This window comes from Camelus dromedarius, chromosome 9 (assembly GCF_036321535.1).
Source record: "Camelus dromedarius isolate mCamDro1 chromosome 9, mCamDro1.pat, whole genome shotgun sequence".
In the NCBI taxonomy this organism is placed as follows: domain Eukaryota; kingdom Metazoa; phylum Chordata; class Mammalia; order Artiodactyla; family Camelidae; genus Camelus; species Camelus dromedarius.
The window spans coordinates 24,795,700-24,815,562 of NC_087444.1; the positions used below are offsets into that span (position 1 = coordinate 24,795,700).

At 42.7% G+C, this 19,863-nt stretch overlaps 1 protein-coding gene across 2 annotated transcripts in view; it reads right to left on the minus strand.

Annotated features, from left to right (window-relative positions):
- The window catches only part of CDH13 (cadherin 13), a 1,287,194-nt gene that overhangs the window by 121,618 nt on the left and 1,145,713 nt on the right, over positions 1–19,863 (minus strand). For both annotated transcript variants that reach the window (XM_064488932.1, XM_010980492.3), the window contains one exon: positions 5,232–5,372. In XM_064488932.1, coding sequence (XP_064345002.1) covers positions 5,232–5,372 — 141 coding nt within the window. The remainder of the gene's footprint in view (positions 1–5,231; positions 5,373–19,863) is intronic.

Below are 19,863 nucleotides of genomic sequence, written 5' to 3' on the forward strand. Positions count from 1 at the left end.
CTCATGTATATATGACAGAAACTTGATAGATATTTTCTCAAATTTGACAACAATTTAAAAAATTTACATGACCTTTCCAATAATGAAATAGGTGGTAAAGGTGAAAACATGTTTCTAAGCTCTCAACAATACAGAGTGCATTTCTATCAACCCTGCTAGAAGAAAGACTAGTCTCTTGCTCACTTCCTATAGAAAATGGTTTTACATAATTATTATATCAAGAAGGGATTGTAGAGTTTGCAGTCAAACACGTAAGAGGAAAAGTATTACAGGGTGAATTAGGCAGTTAATTAGTAAAATATTTTTTATTATGAAAGCTAATAGTCCAAACTAAAATAAGACTCCTGAAGCATCACGGTCCTTAAAGACCTGACCCTGGCTTTCAGGAACTGGGAGTCTGGACTCCAGCACCCACTAGATAACCTGATGCAGGTATCTGCCGGGGGCTCAGTTCAGCCTGCCGGCTTTCAGTTCACTTATTTATCTTCACCTCTTTATGAAAATCTGAGCATTTAATCATCTCTCATCTTCTAGCTGGAGGACAGGGCCCTTTAAGTTTTATGCCATTTTTATCACAAGTATTGTAATATTATAGCTCGAACATTGAAACATTTACCTTAGAAAGAATTCATCAAAGAGCCAAAAAAAAAAAAAAAAACCCCGAAGTTATGCATTTTAAACTATGAATGGACATTTTAAGGTAAAATCTGAAAATCAATTGATGGAATAAGTGAAGAAAAGTTCATTTTCATAAGATTTGTAAAAATCCTTATATACAAGATCTTATGGTAGCTCACAGAGAAAAAAATGTGACAATGAATATATACGTGTTCATATATAACTGAAAAATTGTGCTCTACACTGGAATTTGACACAACATTGTAAAATGACTATAACAATAAAAAATGTTAAAAAAATTAAAAAAAATTTTTAGAAATCTTATAATCATTTGCAAACACATTGTTTTAAAGTTAATAGGGAGTTCATAGATCCTCATGAGCTGGGGTTTATGTGAAAATAAGAATTATTCAGTCAGTATCGGTTGAGCATCAACTATGTTATAGGTACAAATCAGGTATCTTTCCTTAAAACAAACAAACAAAACAAACAAAAAAACTTTAGAGACAGAAATGAACAAGTCACTTTGGTCTAAATGGGACTGAGATTCCCAACTATAATTCAAAATCTGGGTTTGGAGAGTTTACCTAGATTTCCTAAAATCACTTCAAAAAGGACCTAATCTAGGACAGTCACAACTAACATTTAAACCTAAACAAACAGTGAAAGCCATGTGTAAAAAACTAGGAAAACTCACAGAAGACTCTGCATTAGGAGACTAGTGTTTCTAATCCAAGCGTTCATGAAAATCAATGACTAAAAATTGATTTCATGTATCAGTAACAATTTTAAGCACTTGGTTCATCAGATCCAGTGACATTGTTCTCAACTTAAAATTACCTTCAGGGAACATTCAGCAAATCCTGAATTATCCAGTGCCAACTGGGAATGCGACAGAGAATGAGAGGTGTGGGCTTTGCCTCTCAGCAAGCTTACAGTTGGTGTGAATAAACTCAAGGGGAACAGCAAACGACCTTAGGCTGCACTAAGAATTTGCTTTTTAAAATAACCTTTAAAATATGTCCTTCCCTAGTAACAATCCCTATATTATCAAGGGCTGCAAGCTGCCAGCTAAGAATAGTTGAAGTTTCCAGTCTTGCTTACAGATCAGGAAGGCTAAGGAGATGCAAGCAGATGTTATTTGACTTCCTGAGGAAGCTCTTTAAATACGTTTACTTGGCAGATCCTCCTTTGCCCTTCTCATTTCCTGCTTCCTTCAACCTGTTACATGGACATGATGGCTGGCACAGCAGCGACCCTGTTGTACAAGGAGGCAGTTTTGGGAAAGGCAGAGAAGAAAGATAAGAGGAATATGGTAAACTCCATATTGGTGTCACCATATTGGCCTGGGACTGTCTGATACAGACTTTTATGTGAGAGAAACCATACTTCTATTTCATTTAACACAGTATTATTTCCAGTATGTTATCTGCAGCCAAATGTAGCCTCTCATTTAAATAAATCAAAAAATGAATTTCTCTGGAGATGGAAGGCCATGTAAAGTAGAATTAAAAAAAGACAACTGTATATTTCTATGAATTTCCTAAGAAATGTCCAAATATATGTAGAAACGTATACAAGACAACACCCTCTTCAACAGATTTCTAGACACCTTCAACCCCAAAAGACCACCATGTCCATTCTGCAATGACTAAACCTTGGCTTTCATCTCTGAAAATTATTTCACCTTCATGGTCACCAGGTCCATGTTTCCTCTCTGTTTCTAGTTCATCACATTCGATTTCTTCCACACTCCAGAGATCACTACATTTGGGCTGAGTCCTCATCACTTCTGCTTCTCCACCTAACAGGTTTCTCTTAATCTTCTCTGCTTTTGTCCATAGTAATGAATTTTCCAGATTCTGGCACCTCTCCTCCAGAATTCCTTCTCCTTGCAAACTCGAGGATCTTAACCATGTCTTTTGAAGTGCTTGAACAAGTTTTTTTGATCACTTTAAAGGACAACAGAAGTCTTTCACCAGGGAGGAGAGATGGCCCTTTAGATAAGAATGGTAGCTGGCCTTTGGAATTTGAGAAACATTGCCCTCATCACACCATCATCTCACTGCTGCCATCTTCCTCACCACCTTCCTCATCCCTGCCTTTCTCCCACTGTCCTCACCACCACCTTCTTAGTTGCCACCGCTGTCCCCATCACCAACACTCTAGAGAACACAAGGTGACAAGCACCAGGGATTTTCACCAACAGCTCACTTAACATTTACAAGAACCCAATGAGGGGGGCCTTACCACCAGGCAAATAGGTGCCAAAACAAGAATGTAGATGGTGAAAGTGTCCATGTCTGGTGGCTGGTCAGTGGGATTTGACTCCACTCCTGGCCCAGGGCCCACTCCTTCACATCTCTGTTGGTCTACCTTTAGCATTCTGGTGTCCAGGATGTCTGAATCCCTCCTCAAGAACGAAGAACGTCAGCCTTCCGGGAACATGTTAGAAAATTTAACTGTGAATTTGATTTACCCAACATTGGCAAAGGCTCCTTTGGGAGATCTCATATCTAAGGGAGAGTCTGATGCACTTGCCAGCTACCCATTTTTCTATTTTATTACGTATGTCTCTATACGAGATGTGCCATCAGCCCTGCCCTGTGGGAATCCCAAGTTCATTGTCCAATGTCCATTTGAAGAGAGTTTTGTGCATTTGCCAATATTCACAGGTGAATACAGTTTCCAGTATGCTACTCAGGGCCTCTGACTTGACTTTAAGATCTATGTTAAATTTTTCCCTTGAATTCAGTGGTGTTAACAACCACCACCAAAGCCTCTCACCCACAGTATTTAATCTGTAACTAGGTACACGGTTCTGAGCTCCATTCAGGCTGCACTGAAGTAACTAATTAATCTCACCCACTTGGTAACATTGGTAGGTTTTCTTACTGCAGGTTGGGGTTATCTGATTTCTATCTTTATTATTATGTCTATATTGAATATTACAATGTGCCTTGAGTTATTTGTTTGAAACAGGTTCACAAGAAATTCTACAGATAAACCAGTATCTCCCAATGAATATCCCATGAACATCAGCTCAACAAGACATCTGAGGCAGTCCATGAAAAAGTATTCCCAGGCCACATTGGCCTAACAAGCCCTATAGATTGTACCTATGCCTCTTAGAGTAACAGGAAGCATTTTAAAGGTACCCTGAAGCCCTAGAGTAAAAGGAACCTTTCACACTGTTCACCTCAGTGTTCTCCACATCTTTTTGACCCTGAAATCTTCCCCCACCCCCAATCCCGCCATACCCCCTGCCCTATGATGATAGAACTTGTGGAACTAATTTCTTGGAACACAGTTTGAGAAGCAGGGGAATAATGAGCAATCTGTATTAGCAGTTAGAGAAACACTGTCATGGGAGCAGTAGACCGGACCGTATCAGCTACTGTGGACTTGGCAGTTTTGAGGTTAGAATCCTAAGTGTCCGAGACATCCCTAGGAGAGGGGAGATTTCTACCCTCTGAATGAGTCATGTAGGGATGCTGATGTGGAGAGGTCACTGGGGAGCCAGGGGGCTGAGAAGGGCCATCTGGTACAGCCCTGGGATTCCTGAGAGTGGGGTAGGCAACTGCAAATCCAGACATGGGGGAAAACATCCTCGGCCGACAAGGAGGCGCAGCACTGCGGCTCAGAGCACGGTTCACAGGGAGTGGTGTTCATACCCCGTTCCTGCCACTTACTCTGGCCATACCTTGGAGATCTAGATTCTCTGAGCTTAAGATAAACTTCCTCCTTGGTTAAAAAATGTGGTTCATGAAGCCACCCTCACATAATCAAATGAGGCAATGGATGGACGGTGGAAAGCCCTGTGGTGGTGATGGGTGTAGAGTAAAGGTTTGGTAAACGGCGGGCTGTAATGACTGGTTCTATGCTCTTGGTCACTAAGAGGGGTGTCAAGTCCTTCCTTGGCCCTTGCCCTGACCCCCAAAGAAACCAAGACGTTAGTACATTTCCATCAGTTGCACAGTGCAAATGACTTCCTAGTTTGGATACAAATTCAGCAACTGAAGGCAACCTTGAGTACCCAGCCTGTCCCCAAACATGGTTCCACTGGAATAAGTGGGAAACAACCACCACAATTCACAATCATAAAAGCACTGGAGCCGAGAGTAAATAATAGTTCCCCCAGACAAGCTAACTTGGTTATTTATAAGCTCCTGCGCCACCCTGTTATTGCCAACAAAATTTGCTGTACCTTCTCGCTGCCATTCCGTCTGGCCTCTCCGGTGTACTTGTTGGAAAAAAAAAGTTATTGTTATGCTAAAATCACAATGGGACTCACATAATTCAGCACTAAATAACACCAAAAAAACTACGAAAATGGCACTTTGGCATTAAAACTTATTTTCTTATGGACTTGAACAAGATTCAATGCTTTTGTTCTCACAATGTTCTGGTATTTTCAGCTTTACAAAAGAAAAAAAAAAAAGAAAAGAAGAAGATAAAATGTGGAAAAGTATTCCAGCAAAACACCATCCTCTCTCCACAAAAGAGTATTTTGATTTTGCAGACAGCGAGCCGGCGGGGCTGTGGGACACAGAATTCATAATAATCGGCACTCGTGGCTGTGACTGCAAGGGTGGTGCTCAGCAGGGGCTCACCTCTTTCTTGGTGAATTTCGGCGAGTGATCGTTTTTGTCATCGATCATGATCGTGGCTGTGGCTGTGCCTGTTAATCCAACATCCTGTCCGGCCATATCTTGAGCCTCGATGATCAATTCATACTTGGGGTTTTCCAGAGTCTACAAAGCGAAAACACAACAGCCCTTAGTTGGGGGTTACCACTGGGGACAGGTGACGTGCATCTTGCTGGGACTGATGCTGTGCGCCCTGCTTCGTCCAGGGCAGGCACCTTTGGTCAGGCTGAGCACTCTCGCCTGTTGCGTGTAACTGTGCCTTTGGAATCTCGCCAAGGCAAGACAGTCACTATCCATAGACAAGAGTTGGCTGTGGAGGGTAAATCTAATTTCTGTCCTTACTTCAGTGGCCACATGATACATTCCAGAATGTTTCATTTCTGGGCTGTGGGTATACTTTGCATGTTTGATGTTTATACCCACATGTGTCATTTCACAGTGGCCTCGTGAAACTGACCTGGAAATGAGGCCGTTTGATGATGAGGTCAAGACAAAGATAACAGCTTTAGAAGCTGGCATTACTGCATAGTTTTGTGGGTGAGCCATCAGATTATGGTGTATTTTTCAGAAATCAGCGTCAATTTTTCCAACAAGCATGTTCAGCTGCATTTACTACTCCCACTTTACAGGTAGAAAAAACACCAACTGAGGTTTAGAGTCATTTGTACTGCACTTCCTTCATGTCATTTTTAGTCATTTCAGTCTTTTATGGCATGTTAAATTTGGATGATGTTGATTAATCCAATCATGATCTGATAAATTGAACATAGGCAATACTGCACTACTGTCTCCCAATATTTTTCATTTGAGTACTTGAAAAGTATTTTGCTACCATGTTTAAATACTTAAAACAACTAATCAAATGGTTCTGATTCCAAGATGAAGAAGCATGCAGTGATTGGTAAATGACAACTCTGCATTTAAATTGCCTTCAGTAGTGGATTTGCTTGTCTTGGCAACAAGCACACCATTCTTCCAGTAAGGCATTTCCTTTGGGGACCAACCTGTAACTTATTCTCTGCCCATGAGGTTGGGTTGGATTGACTTTCCCCACCCTCCACTGTGGCCAACTTTTGGAATGAACTCTGATTAGAAGAAGGCAATAAATACATGTCAACCCAGGGGCACTGTGTCTAGTCCAGGGACAGGGCCTGTGATTGACAGTTTAGAGAAGGATGCTCTGTCTCCCTGTGGTGTGAACTTAGGAGCATTTAGCCTGGGAGCTAGATGAGCCATCTCACGTCACAGCAGGGGTAGGGTGAGGGAATGTGCATCTGAGAATGAAGCCAGCCTACCGAGAGAATGAGATTTGAACCCTGGAGAAAAACATGTTTCCCAGTGATTGCTTTGGAGCCATTACATCATACCATACTGTAAGCCAGCCTTGCCTGTGGACTTTTCAGCTAATTAGGACATTCATTCACTTTCGTTACTTCTTAAAACCAGTTTGGATTAGTTTCATAATCACTCTTGCAGAGAGTTCAAGTCTTGAACTACCTTCAATGACAAAATCTTTTCTTTTTGCTATTTTTATTACGATTTTGTTGTATTTGTTATTGAAGGTCCTAATGGTCACAAACAGTCCGAGAGGTAGGCAAGGGGTTCTTTTAACCTCATTTAATTGCCATCCTTGAAGACAGATTTCACCCCTCAGATTTTGTGAGTTCTATGAGCAAATCAACGTCACCTTTCCTTAACATATTCAGACGAGATGTTCCATGAATAGCAACAAGGGGATTCTGAGTAATATTGCAATTAATGCCATGATCAATTACCTGGCTATTTGCAAGACAGTTTAAGTGTTATTGTATCACGTTATCACAATAGGCTCTCCACAACAGTATCCCAATTATTTTGTTTATATTGGTTTTCCTTTCTAAAATTTTCTCCTCCACATAAACATTTTTTTGACCAAAGAAAGTTATTACAATTTTTCTTTTGTTAGTTTATGCATTGATTTAATTGGAAGTCATTGAACATCTAGTCTAAATATGGTGCTGGCTACTAGGGATACAGAAGTAGAAAAGGGTGCTTTTCTTCAAGGTGTTCAGAGGTGCTTAGGGTTGAGCACAGGTATGTTCATATATAACTGCAACAAAACAGAGTCACAGCTAAGCAGAGGGATGGACAAATTCTTAGGACAGTGCCAAAAGGAAGGACGCACTCTCTTGTAGTTTAACACACTTTATAAATAATTTAAAAAATGAACCAGCCAGCTCCCATCTCCGGATATAAATAAAACTTTATGACTGCAATGGGAAACAGATCGATTAACCTAGTGGAAAATCAGTTAGACTATTAATGAGATAAATGATAAGGTTTGAGATGAGATGTTCCAAAAGTCTCAATTTTCTGCCAGACTTCAGGCTACCAAAGACAATGTTTGTATTGTTGAAGAGTGTCCAATTACTGTAAGGCAACTAGAAATGCCACAACCATTTCTAAAGTAGAAAGTGAGGATTCCTTTCTGTCAGCCGAGGTGGGGCTGAAGTGGGATTTGAGAGGAGGTGAGCCGCCCAACTGGACAAATGCGTGAGGAGCTGCCATACTGTGAGACGGACTGCACAAGGAGCTGACATGGAGCGGAACAGCACTTTATTCTACTCCCGCACGGTGGTGCGCACGGCGGGCAGTGGGAGCGGCGGTGGCGCTCAGCATTTTCTTCTAGTTTAACAAGATGGCCCCGCTCCATGGCGCACTTGTCCTGCTTTTATCTACTCTTTGCCTGCATGTGCAGTGTTTATTTCTTTGCTCATGAGGCTTACATAACAGCACTAGCACATACGTACTTCTACTTTCTTTGTTCTAAGACTTATGTAACTGACGCATGCATACAGCGTTTACTTTGTACACAGGCATGTTGTTGTGACCCTCGCCCTGGGTCCCACGGCCTACTCGTTCAAGGCTGCCAACACCTTTCCATCCTCCCCAACTCCATGTCTGAGAGGTAAATATTGTTAGTAGTCTGGTATCTCCCTTCTTTTTGCTACACATCATATACATACACACACACACATTTTAGAGACACACATATTTAAAGACATGATACCATTCACACAGTTGTACAATCTGTTTGCCATATGACTTCCATTTCAGTGCTTAGAACCTGTCTGTTCATTTTAATAGCTGTGTAACAGTTCATTGTATGGATCCAGTATAATTTATTCAGTCATTCCCTATTGGATGGTCATTTGTTTGAGCTGTTTCCAACTTTTCACTTTTAAAAGCAACCTTAAGATAAAAAGTCCAGTGGCCTACATATTTGGTTTTTTTTTTCTGTAATCAACATCATGGCTTTCACAATGACAAAAGTAACAAAAACTAAGCAACCAATAATAAAAGCACCTCCTTGTAAGTGTGAAAGACCTAGAGAAAATGCTACATGAAGCCCCTCGCTCCTGCACAACCAGACCCTGCTTCCTACTCCAGCTGAGACTTTTCCAGGAAGTCGACCCCTAAATCCCTCAAGTAGTTCCTCTGACTTGAAACACACACACACACACACACACACACACACACACACACACACACATTTCTGTACCACTCAGTGGTCACTTTGCCTTTGCTACCCTGCTGGAAAAGACTCCTAGGAAGCCAACAGCTGCCCATTTTCTGGAAAGAACCACTGATGCGGCCCATGGGTCTCCCTTGCACTAGTTGACTGAATCACAGCTACACTCTAGTCCCAACTGGGACAATCAGATTCTGGGAGTATGAAATGTGAAACCAGGTATCCTGGAGACAGAATGTAGGGCAAACCCTCTGGCTCTCCCACGTTACTCCTGGGCTCCATAGAAGGACTGTGCCATCTTGAATGTGTTGAGAGGGCATGTAACACCCTGGCACTCCTCTCTGCCCATGCAGGAGGCACCCTGTCTCTGGGGGATGAGACCTGCAGCTGTCCAGCTCTCCTGTCACTTGGTGAGTGAACTGAACCGGGGGTAGGAACCCTGTTGCCCTCTCAAGGCCAAGCTGCACTCTCCATGGCACTCTGATTCCCGGGAGTATTTCTCTTGGTTGGTTCCAGGCTCAGAGGGGACATAGGTGAGATCCACCCCAAGAGAAAGAGACTTTCAGACTGAATTATGCTGGAGGCACTGCTCTACCCAGAAGGAATGCAGGCTCTGCTCTGAGATCCAGGACTGCGCTGCTCCTGACTTCAGCTCTCCCCTGGGTTCTGTAACACACCCTCGTGTTTATTCAAGAGATTCTTTTTGGCACTGAAGCCAGCCAGAATCAGTTTCAGTTGCTTGACACCTAAGGAAGCTGTAGTGAAGACAAGGTTACTTGTTCACCAAATCCTACTTCCTTTGACTGCAGAGCATATAGCTAGACTGTAAGAGGAATTTGTGAGAGTGGTTCTGGCCAATGAAATATGGGCAGAAGTGATATATCTTTGGCATGGCCCCTAAACCTCCCACATAATCCTCCATATTTTCGATTTCCCAAACAGGAAGAAGCCTGGCTCCTTAAATGATTATGTGGCAGAGAGACCCTTCACTGACCTGCTTTAGGCTGAGATGTGAACAAGAAACAAGCCATTGTTCAGGTTTAAGGGAGGTTTATTACAGGGCTTAGCCTACCCTGACTAATATGAAGGCTATGTTCCTGTTTCGTCTTATTCTGAATGCCCATTTACTATCTCCTAAGTGGATGACAAAGTTTTCAAGGGCAGAGACCATGCCTTTGACCCTGACACCTAGACAGTACATGCAGCACACAAGCTGGGCAATTTACTTTCATTATTGATAATGATGATATATTACTGTTTCCCTGAACTAAATTATATCTCAAAAGTCTGAGCATATCTGTGGCATTTTCAAACCAGAGCCATTTATTCTCCGGGAATGGCTATCCTTTGGGGAACTCTAGCTCAAGGAGATACAATTTTGACCAAGAAAGGCACTGTGTCAAAACTGGGAAAATTAAATTGGCTGCTCTGATTTTATTTTAAGCTATCTGATCTGTAAGACATAGCTAAGAGTCAAGCTGCTCTCCTGGTTTGAATTCTGCAGTCATGCATTTCTATTGCATTTGCCTTCTCCTCGGGGGTGTCTGCTTGCTACCCGTTAATATATATCCTAGAGACAAAAGGAAGATGGTGTGTCTGCAAGAAAAAGCTTCCGGTGTATCTCCACAGACAGGGGTCAGGTTCATTGATCACACTGATTTGAAAACCAAACATTTCGTCTTGGAATAAAAAAAAAAAAAAAAAAGAATCAAGCCATGTCAGTATATATGGCAGATAATCAATCACCAGGCCCTTGATGTTTTACACAGCTACTGCAACTTCCATATGAGTATGCATTTAACGGAACATTTATCACTAATAACAGGCATAATGGTAGCTGTGGGGGGAATCAATGAGTAAATGTTACATGGAGAAAGGTTTTGCCATTAACCCTTGCGGCACCCCATCCTTCTTTCACTTCATCTTGAGTCTCTCTCCATGTCACTCTTCACACTCTGTCCAGACTAGATTTCTTTCCACTGTCCCCCTTCTTTTTCTTACTTCTGACATTTATACCTCTTTTTCTTCCTCCAAGAGAATTCCTGCTCATTTGTGGATGATCATTCTTCACTGCACTGAAGCTCCGTGAAGGCAGGGAACTTATTGCATAAACGGGTGGCTGACACTTGGGGAGGGACAATAAACATTTGATCAATCACTGTTACCCTGGCTCCACCTCTGAGTAGCTGAGTGCTTCTGGTCACATGACTCAAGTTCTTCTTGCCTCGGTTTCCTCACCTGTCAAATGGGGAGAATGATACTACTTCTAGGATACGTGAGGATTAAAGTGGATAATGTAAAGTGCCAAGCACAGAGCCTGGCATGGTAAATGCTCAGTGGGTGGCTGCCGTAATTATGTTGTAGAATCTTTGGGAAGTCTTCTAAAGATGTGGCAAGAAGCTGAGCATGGCCTCCAGGACCAGTCAGAAGGAACTGAATGCTGCCAACCACCACAGAAAGAGCCTAGAAGTGGATCCTTCCCCAGTTAAACCTTCTGATGAGACTGCATATTCTGGACCAACATGTAGATCTCAGCTTTATGAGAGTCCAGGAATTACAGGACAGAGCTAAGTTATATCCTGATCCCTGAATACAGAAGCTGTGTGCTAGTAAGTATGCATTGTTTTAAATGACTACATTTTGGAGTAATTTGTCATACTACAATAACTAACTAATACAGTTTTCCCCCAGTATTATCATAATTTGTAATATTCTTGTTTATTGATTACTTGTTTATTGACTATCTTGACTCTGACCGTTGGAGCTCCATAAGGTCAGGGACCTCATCTTGTTTAAAGTTTGATCTCCCAGCCACTAATTCAGTGCCTGGCACATTGTAGTTATGCAATAATGAGTCAATTATTGATATAGTTTTATAAAATAATGAATTACATAGAGTGTTGTGCCTGTAAATGTTTAACAACACATCCTCTTGATTTGCAGTGTTTGTCAATTTTTGGTTATTTAAATACTCTTATTATGGCTGATTTCAAGCTACCAACATGATGTCACTGAGTACATAGTTGGAAAGTGATATACACAGTCAGCTTTTATGAGCTGGTAAGAGCTGGCTCCAGCTTATAAATTGTGCTTTAAGAGTCAAAGAAATCTGTAAGAGTCTTTTTCAATAAATCCTGTTGTTTGAAGTATTGTTAATGAGAAATATTAACACGAGATTTATAGCAAAGATGTAATGCAATTCATTTATTTATTTACTCATCAGCTTTGCCTGGACAGGCTGAGCCAAGTAAGACTCCTTGCAATATGGCACCTGAACAGGGACCACATTCTTCTCCAGGTTAGCTGCACCTGACACCTGGTCTATAAATACTGCAAACAGATTGGTGAAAACATTATCTGGGACAGAACGAGTTGTTGCCTGTCTGTAGTTTGATTTATCAAATCTGGCCATGTAACCCTGGGAATGGGTAGTCCATAAATCCAGCAGAAATTGCATAAATCCCCTTGTAAAAGGTGCCTCCTTCCCACTGGAGAGGGCAAGTGATGTTCTTCCAGCTTCCTATGTAATAGGGCAATTTGTGTTTGTCTTTAAGCTGCCTTTCACCTTGCTCCTCAGCGCTAATGTGAACTTTCATGCACTTGGCTGTCACCTGCTGTGCTTTCATTCCTGGCTGGGGTCTGGTGGGTAAGGAGAAGGCAGAGCTCATTTCCCCAGATTTACTGGTTGCTGACAAAGCCAGCAGGGTGGGGAAGCAGCAGGGAAATAAACATTGCCTCTTAGACACATGCAGTTGGAATAACCTAAGTGATAGATTTCAGGTTGAGGGACACCAAAATCAAATGAAACCTTCCAGGCAAAATGTACCTTTTCTGATGTTACTGATGAGTTACGGTAAATAAAATGCCAAAGGCACTGATAGCATACGTGGAGAAAAATCACTCCCTTTAGACCTGAGGTGATGAATATTTGACATTCAGGTTGATTCCACTGAAACATTTACATACTGTCTCCTTTTATATGGTATATTTTTAGATAAATAAACAAAAACCAAGTATGTAAGGTACAATGAGATAAGTGTTACCGGAAGTGCACCAGTTAAGGTCTATGAGAAGGTGGTCAGGACATGAGGTTCTCAGAAAGGCGATATGAAGATTGTTTACTTTACCAAGCATCTATTGAGCACTTACAACACATTAGGCATCATGCTAGAGACTAGCAACAAGTAGAGGGAGCCAAATCTAGTGCTAGATAATTCCCAGATACTTTCAGTAGATTTAAGTAGAACAAGATGGGAGTAAGAAGAGTGCTGTGATATTGCAAAGGAGAGCCACTTAGCCTAAACACTGGTGTGGGGAGGAGGGAGACATTCCCACAGAGGAGAATCTCCTACTATAGGATAAGAAGTGGGATCTTGGCGTGGAAGTCTACATGGGAACAAGTAGAGATATAAAGAGCTGTGAGTTTACTTTCAAGAAACGCACAGCTTGGCTGAAGGTAAAACACATGTAAGTGGCTCCACAAGGCACGAGGCAGTCCGTGCTGAATGTGTGCTCAGTAGGGTCAGATATGAATGGTGCAGCTGGGAGGGCTACCATGGCTTTTAAGTGGCTATATCTTAATGCAAGGCTGGAGCTGAGCTTTGAAGGAAGGTGTGAGGGCAGAGAACTCAAAGGGGAAGAACCAGCACAGAGGAGGCCAGCTAAGACAGGACCACTAGTGTGGCTGAAGTCAAGGCTTGTGACATGAAGAGACACAGTCTATTGTTTCTTGAAAGTCTCTTAGACATCATCTAGTCTGGCCTGCCTTCAAGGAACTCATAGCCAGAGGGAACAGAGTTAGGGAATCCCAGCCCATGTACCTTGTTTGGGGCAGATCTGAACATGCTAAAGAATTACTTGGTTTAATCTATTTGAGTAAGAAAAGGAAGTACAGACCCCTAAAAGTTGAAATAAAATAAAATGTAATTAAAGTATTCTTTCTCTATGATTTTTACACATTTACACAATCTACTGTTTACTGCATTAGCCTGTTTCTTCTAACATTTTGGCCCTGAACTGCCATAGCACCATTATGCTCAGTACCTAAGGTGCGTAAGACATATTGTCTGAGTCAGTGCTTCTGGAACTTGCTTGTGCCTTAAGACACATACTTTCAGCTCACTTACAGTGGTTAGGACTCAGGATGTCCAACAGAGAGCCTGAGGATGTGCATTTTCAGAAAGTTTCTAGGAGATGCTGATGCTGCTGATCTGAGGACCACACTTTGATGAGCATCTTTCTGAATGAACATTTGACAAGCTGCAGGTCAATATGTACCCTTACTTAACTTAAAACTCACCTGAGAGTGAGTTTTATGAGAGAGAGGGAGAGAGGGAAATTTGAAGATGGTACACTGCTATCTCAGAGGCCATGAGCTACAGAAGGCAGGTAGCATCTAGAAGGTGGAAGAGGCAAGGGGACAAATTCTTCCCTAGAGTTTCTAGAAGGAATCAGCTCTGCTGACACCTTGATTTTACCCTAGTGAAACTCATTTTGGCCTTATGTCTTCCAGAACTGTAAGATAATAAATGTATTGTTTTAAGCCACAGATTTTGTGGTCTTGCTATGGAAGCCATAGGAAAAGGATGCAGCTTCTCCAGAGGGTGCTCATCAAGCATCCTGGAGAGTTGAGATGCTCACCAGCCTCCCAGAACCACGCGGTGCTCATTGTCACCAGCTGCCACCTTTAGTTCACTCCTAGCTGCCTCCTTCCCAGGACTGCCGACCATCCCAGAATAGCATCCACTATCTTTCCTCTGGAAAATATTTCCATTTCAATCCTTTGAAGTGTAATGTCAAGCAGACCTTTCCTACAAACTATCTAGTAGGAAGATGAGATGAATTTCCTCTCATCTACAAAGTGGTAAATACCAAATCAATTTATTGGACAATCTTCTCTTCAATATATTTGGTTTCTAATATGTCAGGCAATTTCTGAGTATTCATTATAGCCCTCGATGGGGGCAAGGACCCTGTCTCTGACTTATTCCTGCCATATCCCCAACTCCTGGCCCATTAAGACACTGAGGCCCCAAGATACTGCCTTTATGTGGCCATTGGGTTATACTCTGAAAATAAATTGAACTAATTCTAACCTCCCCTGGGGGAAAAAAATCACATAGTCAGTCCAGTGTCTGACACTCTCTGTTAATAACTGACAAATGAATAAATCAAAGGATGTTATGTAGATCACAACACAGAACACTTAGGCCTCAGGGTTGCTATTCTGGGTTACAGAGGTTACTGGTCCAAAGGTGGAGCCTGAGCCAGGTTGGAAGGCCAGGTGATGCAGAGTAGGGAGGGGTGACAAGGCTCTGGCTTCGCAGGAGTGAGCAGGGAAAGTCCTTCCCCATTGGAGAGGCATCTGTGCCAAGGGAGGCTTGGAATGCTCTGGTGCAGGTTGGGTGGGTCTCCTTCATCTCATGGCAGACACCCCATGGCTGGTCCCAAGCCCAGGCTCTGCTCTTGGCCCATCACACATCCCAAGGTGTATAAGATGGAAGATAAAGGGGGAACAACCAAATCCCTAGCAGTAAGGTTTGGATGGGAATGACCTTTCAAAAAAAAAAGAGGACCAGAGAATATTGCTCAGATCAGCCTCTGCAAACCCATAAGAGGGCCATCTCAGGTGACCCTGGGGGGCATATTTGCCACAGTAGAAAATCGGGAAACTGGTATTCCTGTCATTCGCTAAGCACCCTCTGAAAGCAAATAGCTTTTCTTGGGTTTCGATTTATTACCATCTAAAATGTCATTCTCTGTATGGGTAATAAAAGATAATACGTTTTATGGTGGCTCCTTATGTTAAGGTTTTACGAAATCTGTTATTAAATGATCTGCATAGAATCTAAATGAATCTTACTAGGTTCCCTGGAATAGCGAGGTGGTTTTTTTTCTGTCCTCTCTCCCAGATCAAGTGCAGTTGGAAGGGCGGCACTCTGCATGTTTTCTAATCACACGGCAGAAGGTAATGCTTTTAAGGTCAGATGAAAAATTGTGTTCTGCTGTATAATCAGCTTCACAAAGTTACATACTGGTCAAAGCGCCCAGAAAATTCAATTACTGACTCCCAATGACAAAAGCACATGAGCCCACCAAGGGTTAGAGGATGTTTCTAAAATCAGGTTCTCAGTGCCTGTGCCTTGGAGCAATTTCAGCTTTGCAGCCTTTGTCTGATATCAGACTTCTGCATGTTAACGGCCCCTGCCCATTAATTTCAGGCGCTTAATCAGTATCACCTCCTCCACTTAGAAAAGCGCATGTCTAAGGGGCCTTTGGCAAGCTTGATTCGTGCATGGTTCTTAGAGCCCGCTCCCATTCAGACGTGATCTCCTAATCGAATCTGCCATCCAGGGTTACTATTAATCAGTATTATATGTTTTCTCTTAAGTCAAATGCATTTTTATGAAAAGCTTACTCTGGTTTAGAGTTCTGTTGCTGTAACTAAATCCCAGGTAGCTTTAGAAACAAAAGATCCCACGGAGAGAGTAATGAATCAGCAAACGACACCCACCCACTCCCCCTCTCCGTGGACAGGAAAGCAATTCAAGATCTGGCTTCTACGCTGTCACTGGGTTATATTCTCTGAAAATAAATTGAACTAATTCTAAATCATCCGAGGGAAAATCACACAAGATGGATTCCAGTTACAGCACTGCTGTCGTTCCAAAAGTGAATTCGCATACCAGGGAGAGAAGGAAACGAAGATAACCCGGCCGTGGATTATTCTGGAAGGCTCTCATGCCTGGCGCAGTGAGTCCTTTGGCTCACCTTCCTTCTGCATTATTTGGACAAGACCACCGAGTGCACCACAATCTCCTGCCCTGTTTGCATGAGGCGGCCCTTTCAAGATCTTGGCTCCATCATTCATTTTGTTCTTGAAATTGTCTTGGCTCAGCTGACAAGAGCTAAGCCTATTAACACCCTTGAACGCGAGTCGAGCGGGGAACAGGAGTCAAATGTTATGACTTAACATTTGGTCCTGCCCTTTGCCGGTCCAGCCTCGCTGGACAGAATGTTGATAAAGACAAGTGTGTTTTTCCTTACAAATAATAAAACCCGCAAACATGTCCTCAGAGGGCTCCTTTCCATTTTATTTTTTTTTAAATGACAATAAATAGAGTTTTCTGCATTTCCTCCAGCTTCTCACCAGAGCCCTTTTCAAAGTGAGGGGGGTGGAACTGAGCTCCCTCAGCAACAGAGTGCTCTGGGAGGGAAGCCCAGGCCTCAGCTCCGGTCCCCCTTGCGGGGACAGACCTCAGCCCTGGGAAGAGAATGTACCCCCGGGGCTCCTGCTCCCTCCTGGCTCTAACTCTAACCTATAGAAAGAAACCTCTCTACTCTAGGCCACAAGTACTCAATCCTTGTCAGCCCATCTGGGTTCCACTCTGACCCTCTGTCATTATAATAATCATGGTTAGGTCCACTGAGCGCTTACCATGTGCTGGAAGTGGTGTTTAACCCTTTGTGTGAATTACCTCGGCTGATCCTCATGAAACCCCTGTGAGCTGGTTAAGACTGTAGCTCCCACTGTATTGGCTGGAGTCTGTTGCCGCAGGGCACACAGCTCTTTCATGATGGGGCTGAGATTGGTATGTACATCTTGGGTCCACAGTACACTCTTAACTGCTACACTCTGGGGTCTCCTCATCACCTCATAGCCTCTCCTGGTGGCAGCCCATGGATTCCAGATGGAAACCCATTTTGCAGCTGTTCACACCAGCCCTGTATGGGTTGGGCTTGGAAGCATGGGGGCCTTTTTTGGATAGGTCACCAGGTGTGGGCAGCTCTTTGAACACTGTCCACCTAGTCTAAACGTCTGCCTTCTTGGAGACCCCATCACTCCCACAGCTTCCGTTCTACCCGCCCTTATTGACTCCGACAGCTTCAGTTACCACCTGTCTCTTTTATGTCCAAATCTCTCCTAATTCCCAGATACACACTTCTAACTGCTGGCTTGACATTTCCACCCGAACGTTTCACAAGCACTGCAAACACAGCACATCCCAAAGCAAACTCAGGACCTTCCCAGCTAAGCCCTTTCCTGTCCTGGCTGGTGTCCCCTGCCACCCAGGCCACCAAACCAGAAGCCCCCAGTATTCTCCTTCATCCCCCCTCATCCCCCCTGATTCTCTCTTGAAAAGGAGTCTCATATTATCTCATCCTTAATATTCCCACTGCCCTTGTCTGAGTGTGGGTCCCTGTCAGGTCCCACTTTGACTGCTGTTTCCTGAGCTAGCAGAATATACATTTTGTAGCAACTTGGGAAGGGTAGTTATAGGGTGTAGGGAGGTAGGAAGAAGTCCTGGGTTAGTAGCGTCATGTCATTGATGGAGGGCAGACCACCCAGCTCATCCCAGTACATCGTGCACCAGAAGCTGTAACCATTGGCCAATGGGAGATTTCTCCAGCTGACTCCATATGTACAAAATACCAACATCATAACTACATCCTACAGAAGCACCTGGACATTCTTTAAGGGATTATGTAGGTGGTCTGTTCACTCCTCTGTTTCTTCACAGATGCCCTTCCCTTTGTCCAGAATGCAAATCTCTGCAATCAAACTTGGCAGATTTCTCTCATCCTCAAATGTCCATCTCAAATGCTTTACATTTTAAAAGGCACAATGTTAAAAAGAAAAATCACAAAATAAACACAAAACCTCTTAAAAGTGATGCTTATGACATTAGATCTATACCCTTAGAATTTTGGGGGGGTTCCTTTTAAATTGTATTTTGGGTCCAATGGAGAAAAATGTATTAAGCCAAGAGCTATGTAACCCAGAAAACGTCTGTATAAAGTAAGACAGACATTGACTGTGTTTCGTCCTGCTGAAGCAGCCTGACCTTTCATGGTGCTGGCTATGGTTCCTGCAGAGCCAAGCATCCTGAGACTCAGCTGCCCGCCTCTCACTCACATCTCAGTCTTCAGGTGAGGAGCCTGAGGCTCAGAGAGGGTTTCTTCATTTATTCCTCAAATGTTTGTTGGAGTGGGGATAGAGCCATAGACAAAAGTCACAAAGACCCCTGTTTTCTTGGAGCTTTTCTTCTAGGAAAGGAGACTGCATGTGACAAAATCAACAGAGATAAATGTTATGGGAACAAAAATTAAGGAAGAAGGGGATAGAGAATTCTGGGGTGAGGGTGGAGGCTCAGTTTTAACTAAGGTGGACTGAGAAGGTCACAACTGATTAAAGCCATGAAGAGACTAGGGAGGAGCCACAAAGTTATCCTGGGAAAGAGCAATCCAGGCAGATGAATTGGCAAGTGCAAAGGTCCTGGGGCAGAGGCATGTGGGGTGGATATTTAAGTCTGAAATATTTAGAAAACACTGAAAGTAATTCTTGAGGACTGACTTCTGACATCCTTGCTCTTTGCTCTACTGATGCTCAATGACGGGATTACCTATTTAAAATAGGAGCAAACATTGAGGATGTAGTTTTGGATGGATGACTCAACTATAAGCCTAATGAGGGCAGAGACCATACCTCCCTTCCAAATGTCCCATATTCATTTGTTGGATGGATGAACAAATATAGTTGTGATTTTCATAAAAGAGAAAAAGACTTTCATCATCTCGCAAAAAATAAAAAGCACATTTCCTTCAGTGCCAGCTGAAAGACAATCTGCCCAAATATCATGACTGACATAAAATCAAAGGCTGGAATTTTAACAACAGAAAAGTATTTCAAAAATAAACAGAATAAATGGCACCCTGTATGGGGAATGCCCTTTTCTTTCTTTTATAAATCCCAACTCCCACAAACAGAGTTCTGTCATCTAACAGGGACGCTCAGTGTTGATATCTGGCCCAGCAACCAATGCAAACATTTGGCCAGTCTCAGATTTCTTATTATAGTCAACCCCAACATCATGGAACTATAACAAGAGAGCATAGAAGAAATAGTGAAGTAATGAAATGGACAGAAATGAAAACTGAGTGGTGCACTGATCTCAGATTTAGGACCTTCCTGGGCCCAATTTAATCAGTTACCAAGTTCCTCAATTCTACCTCCTTAAATTGTTCACATCTATCCTCTTCTTTCTATTCCTGTTACTTCTCCTTTAGTTCAGCGCACAAAAAATA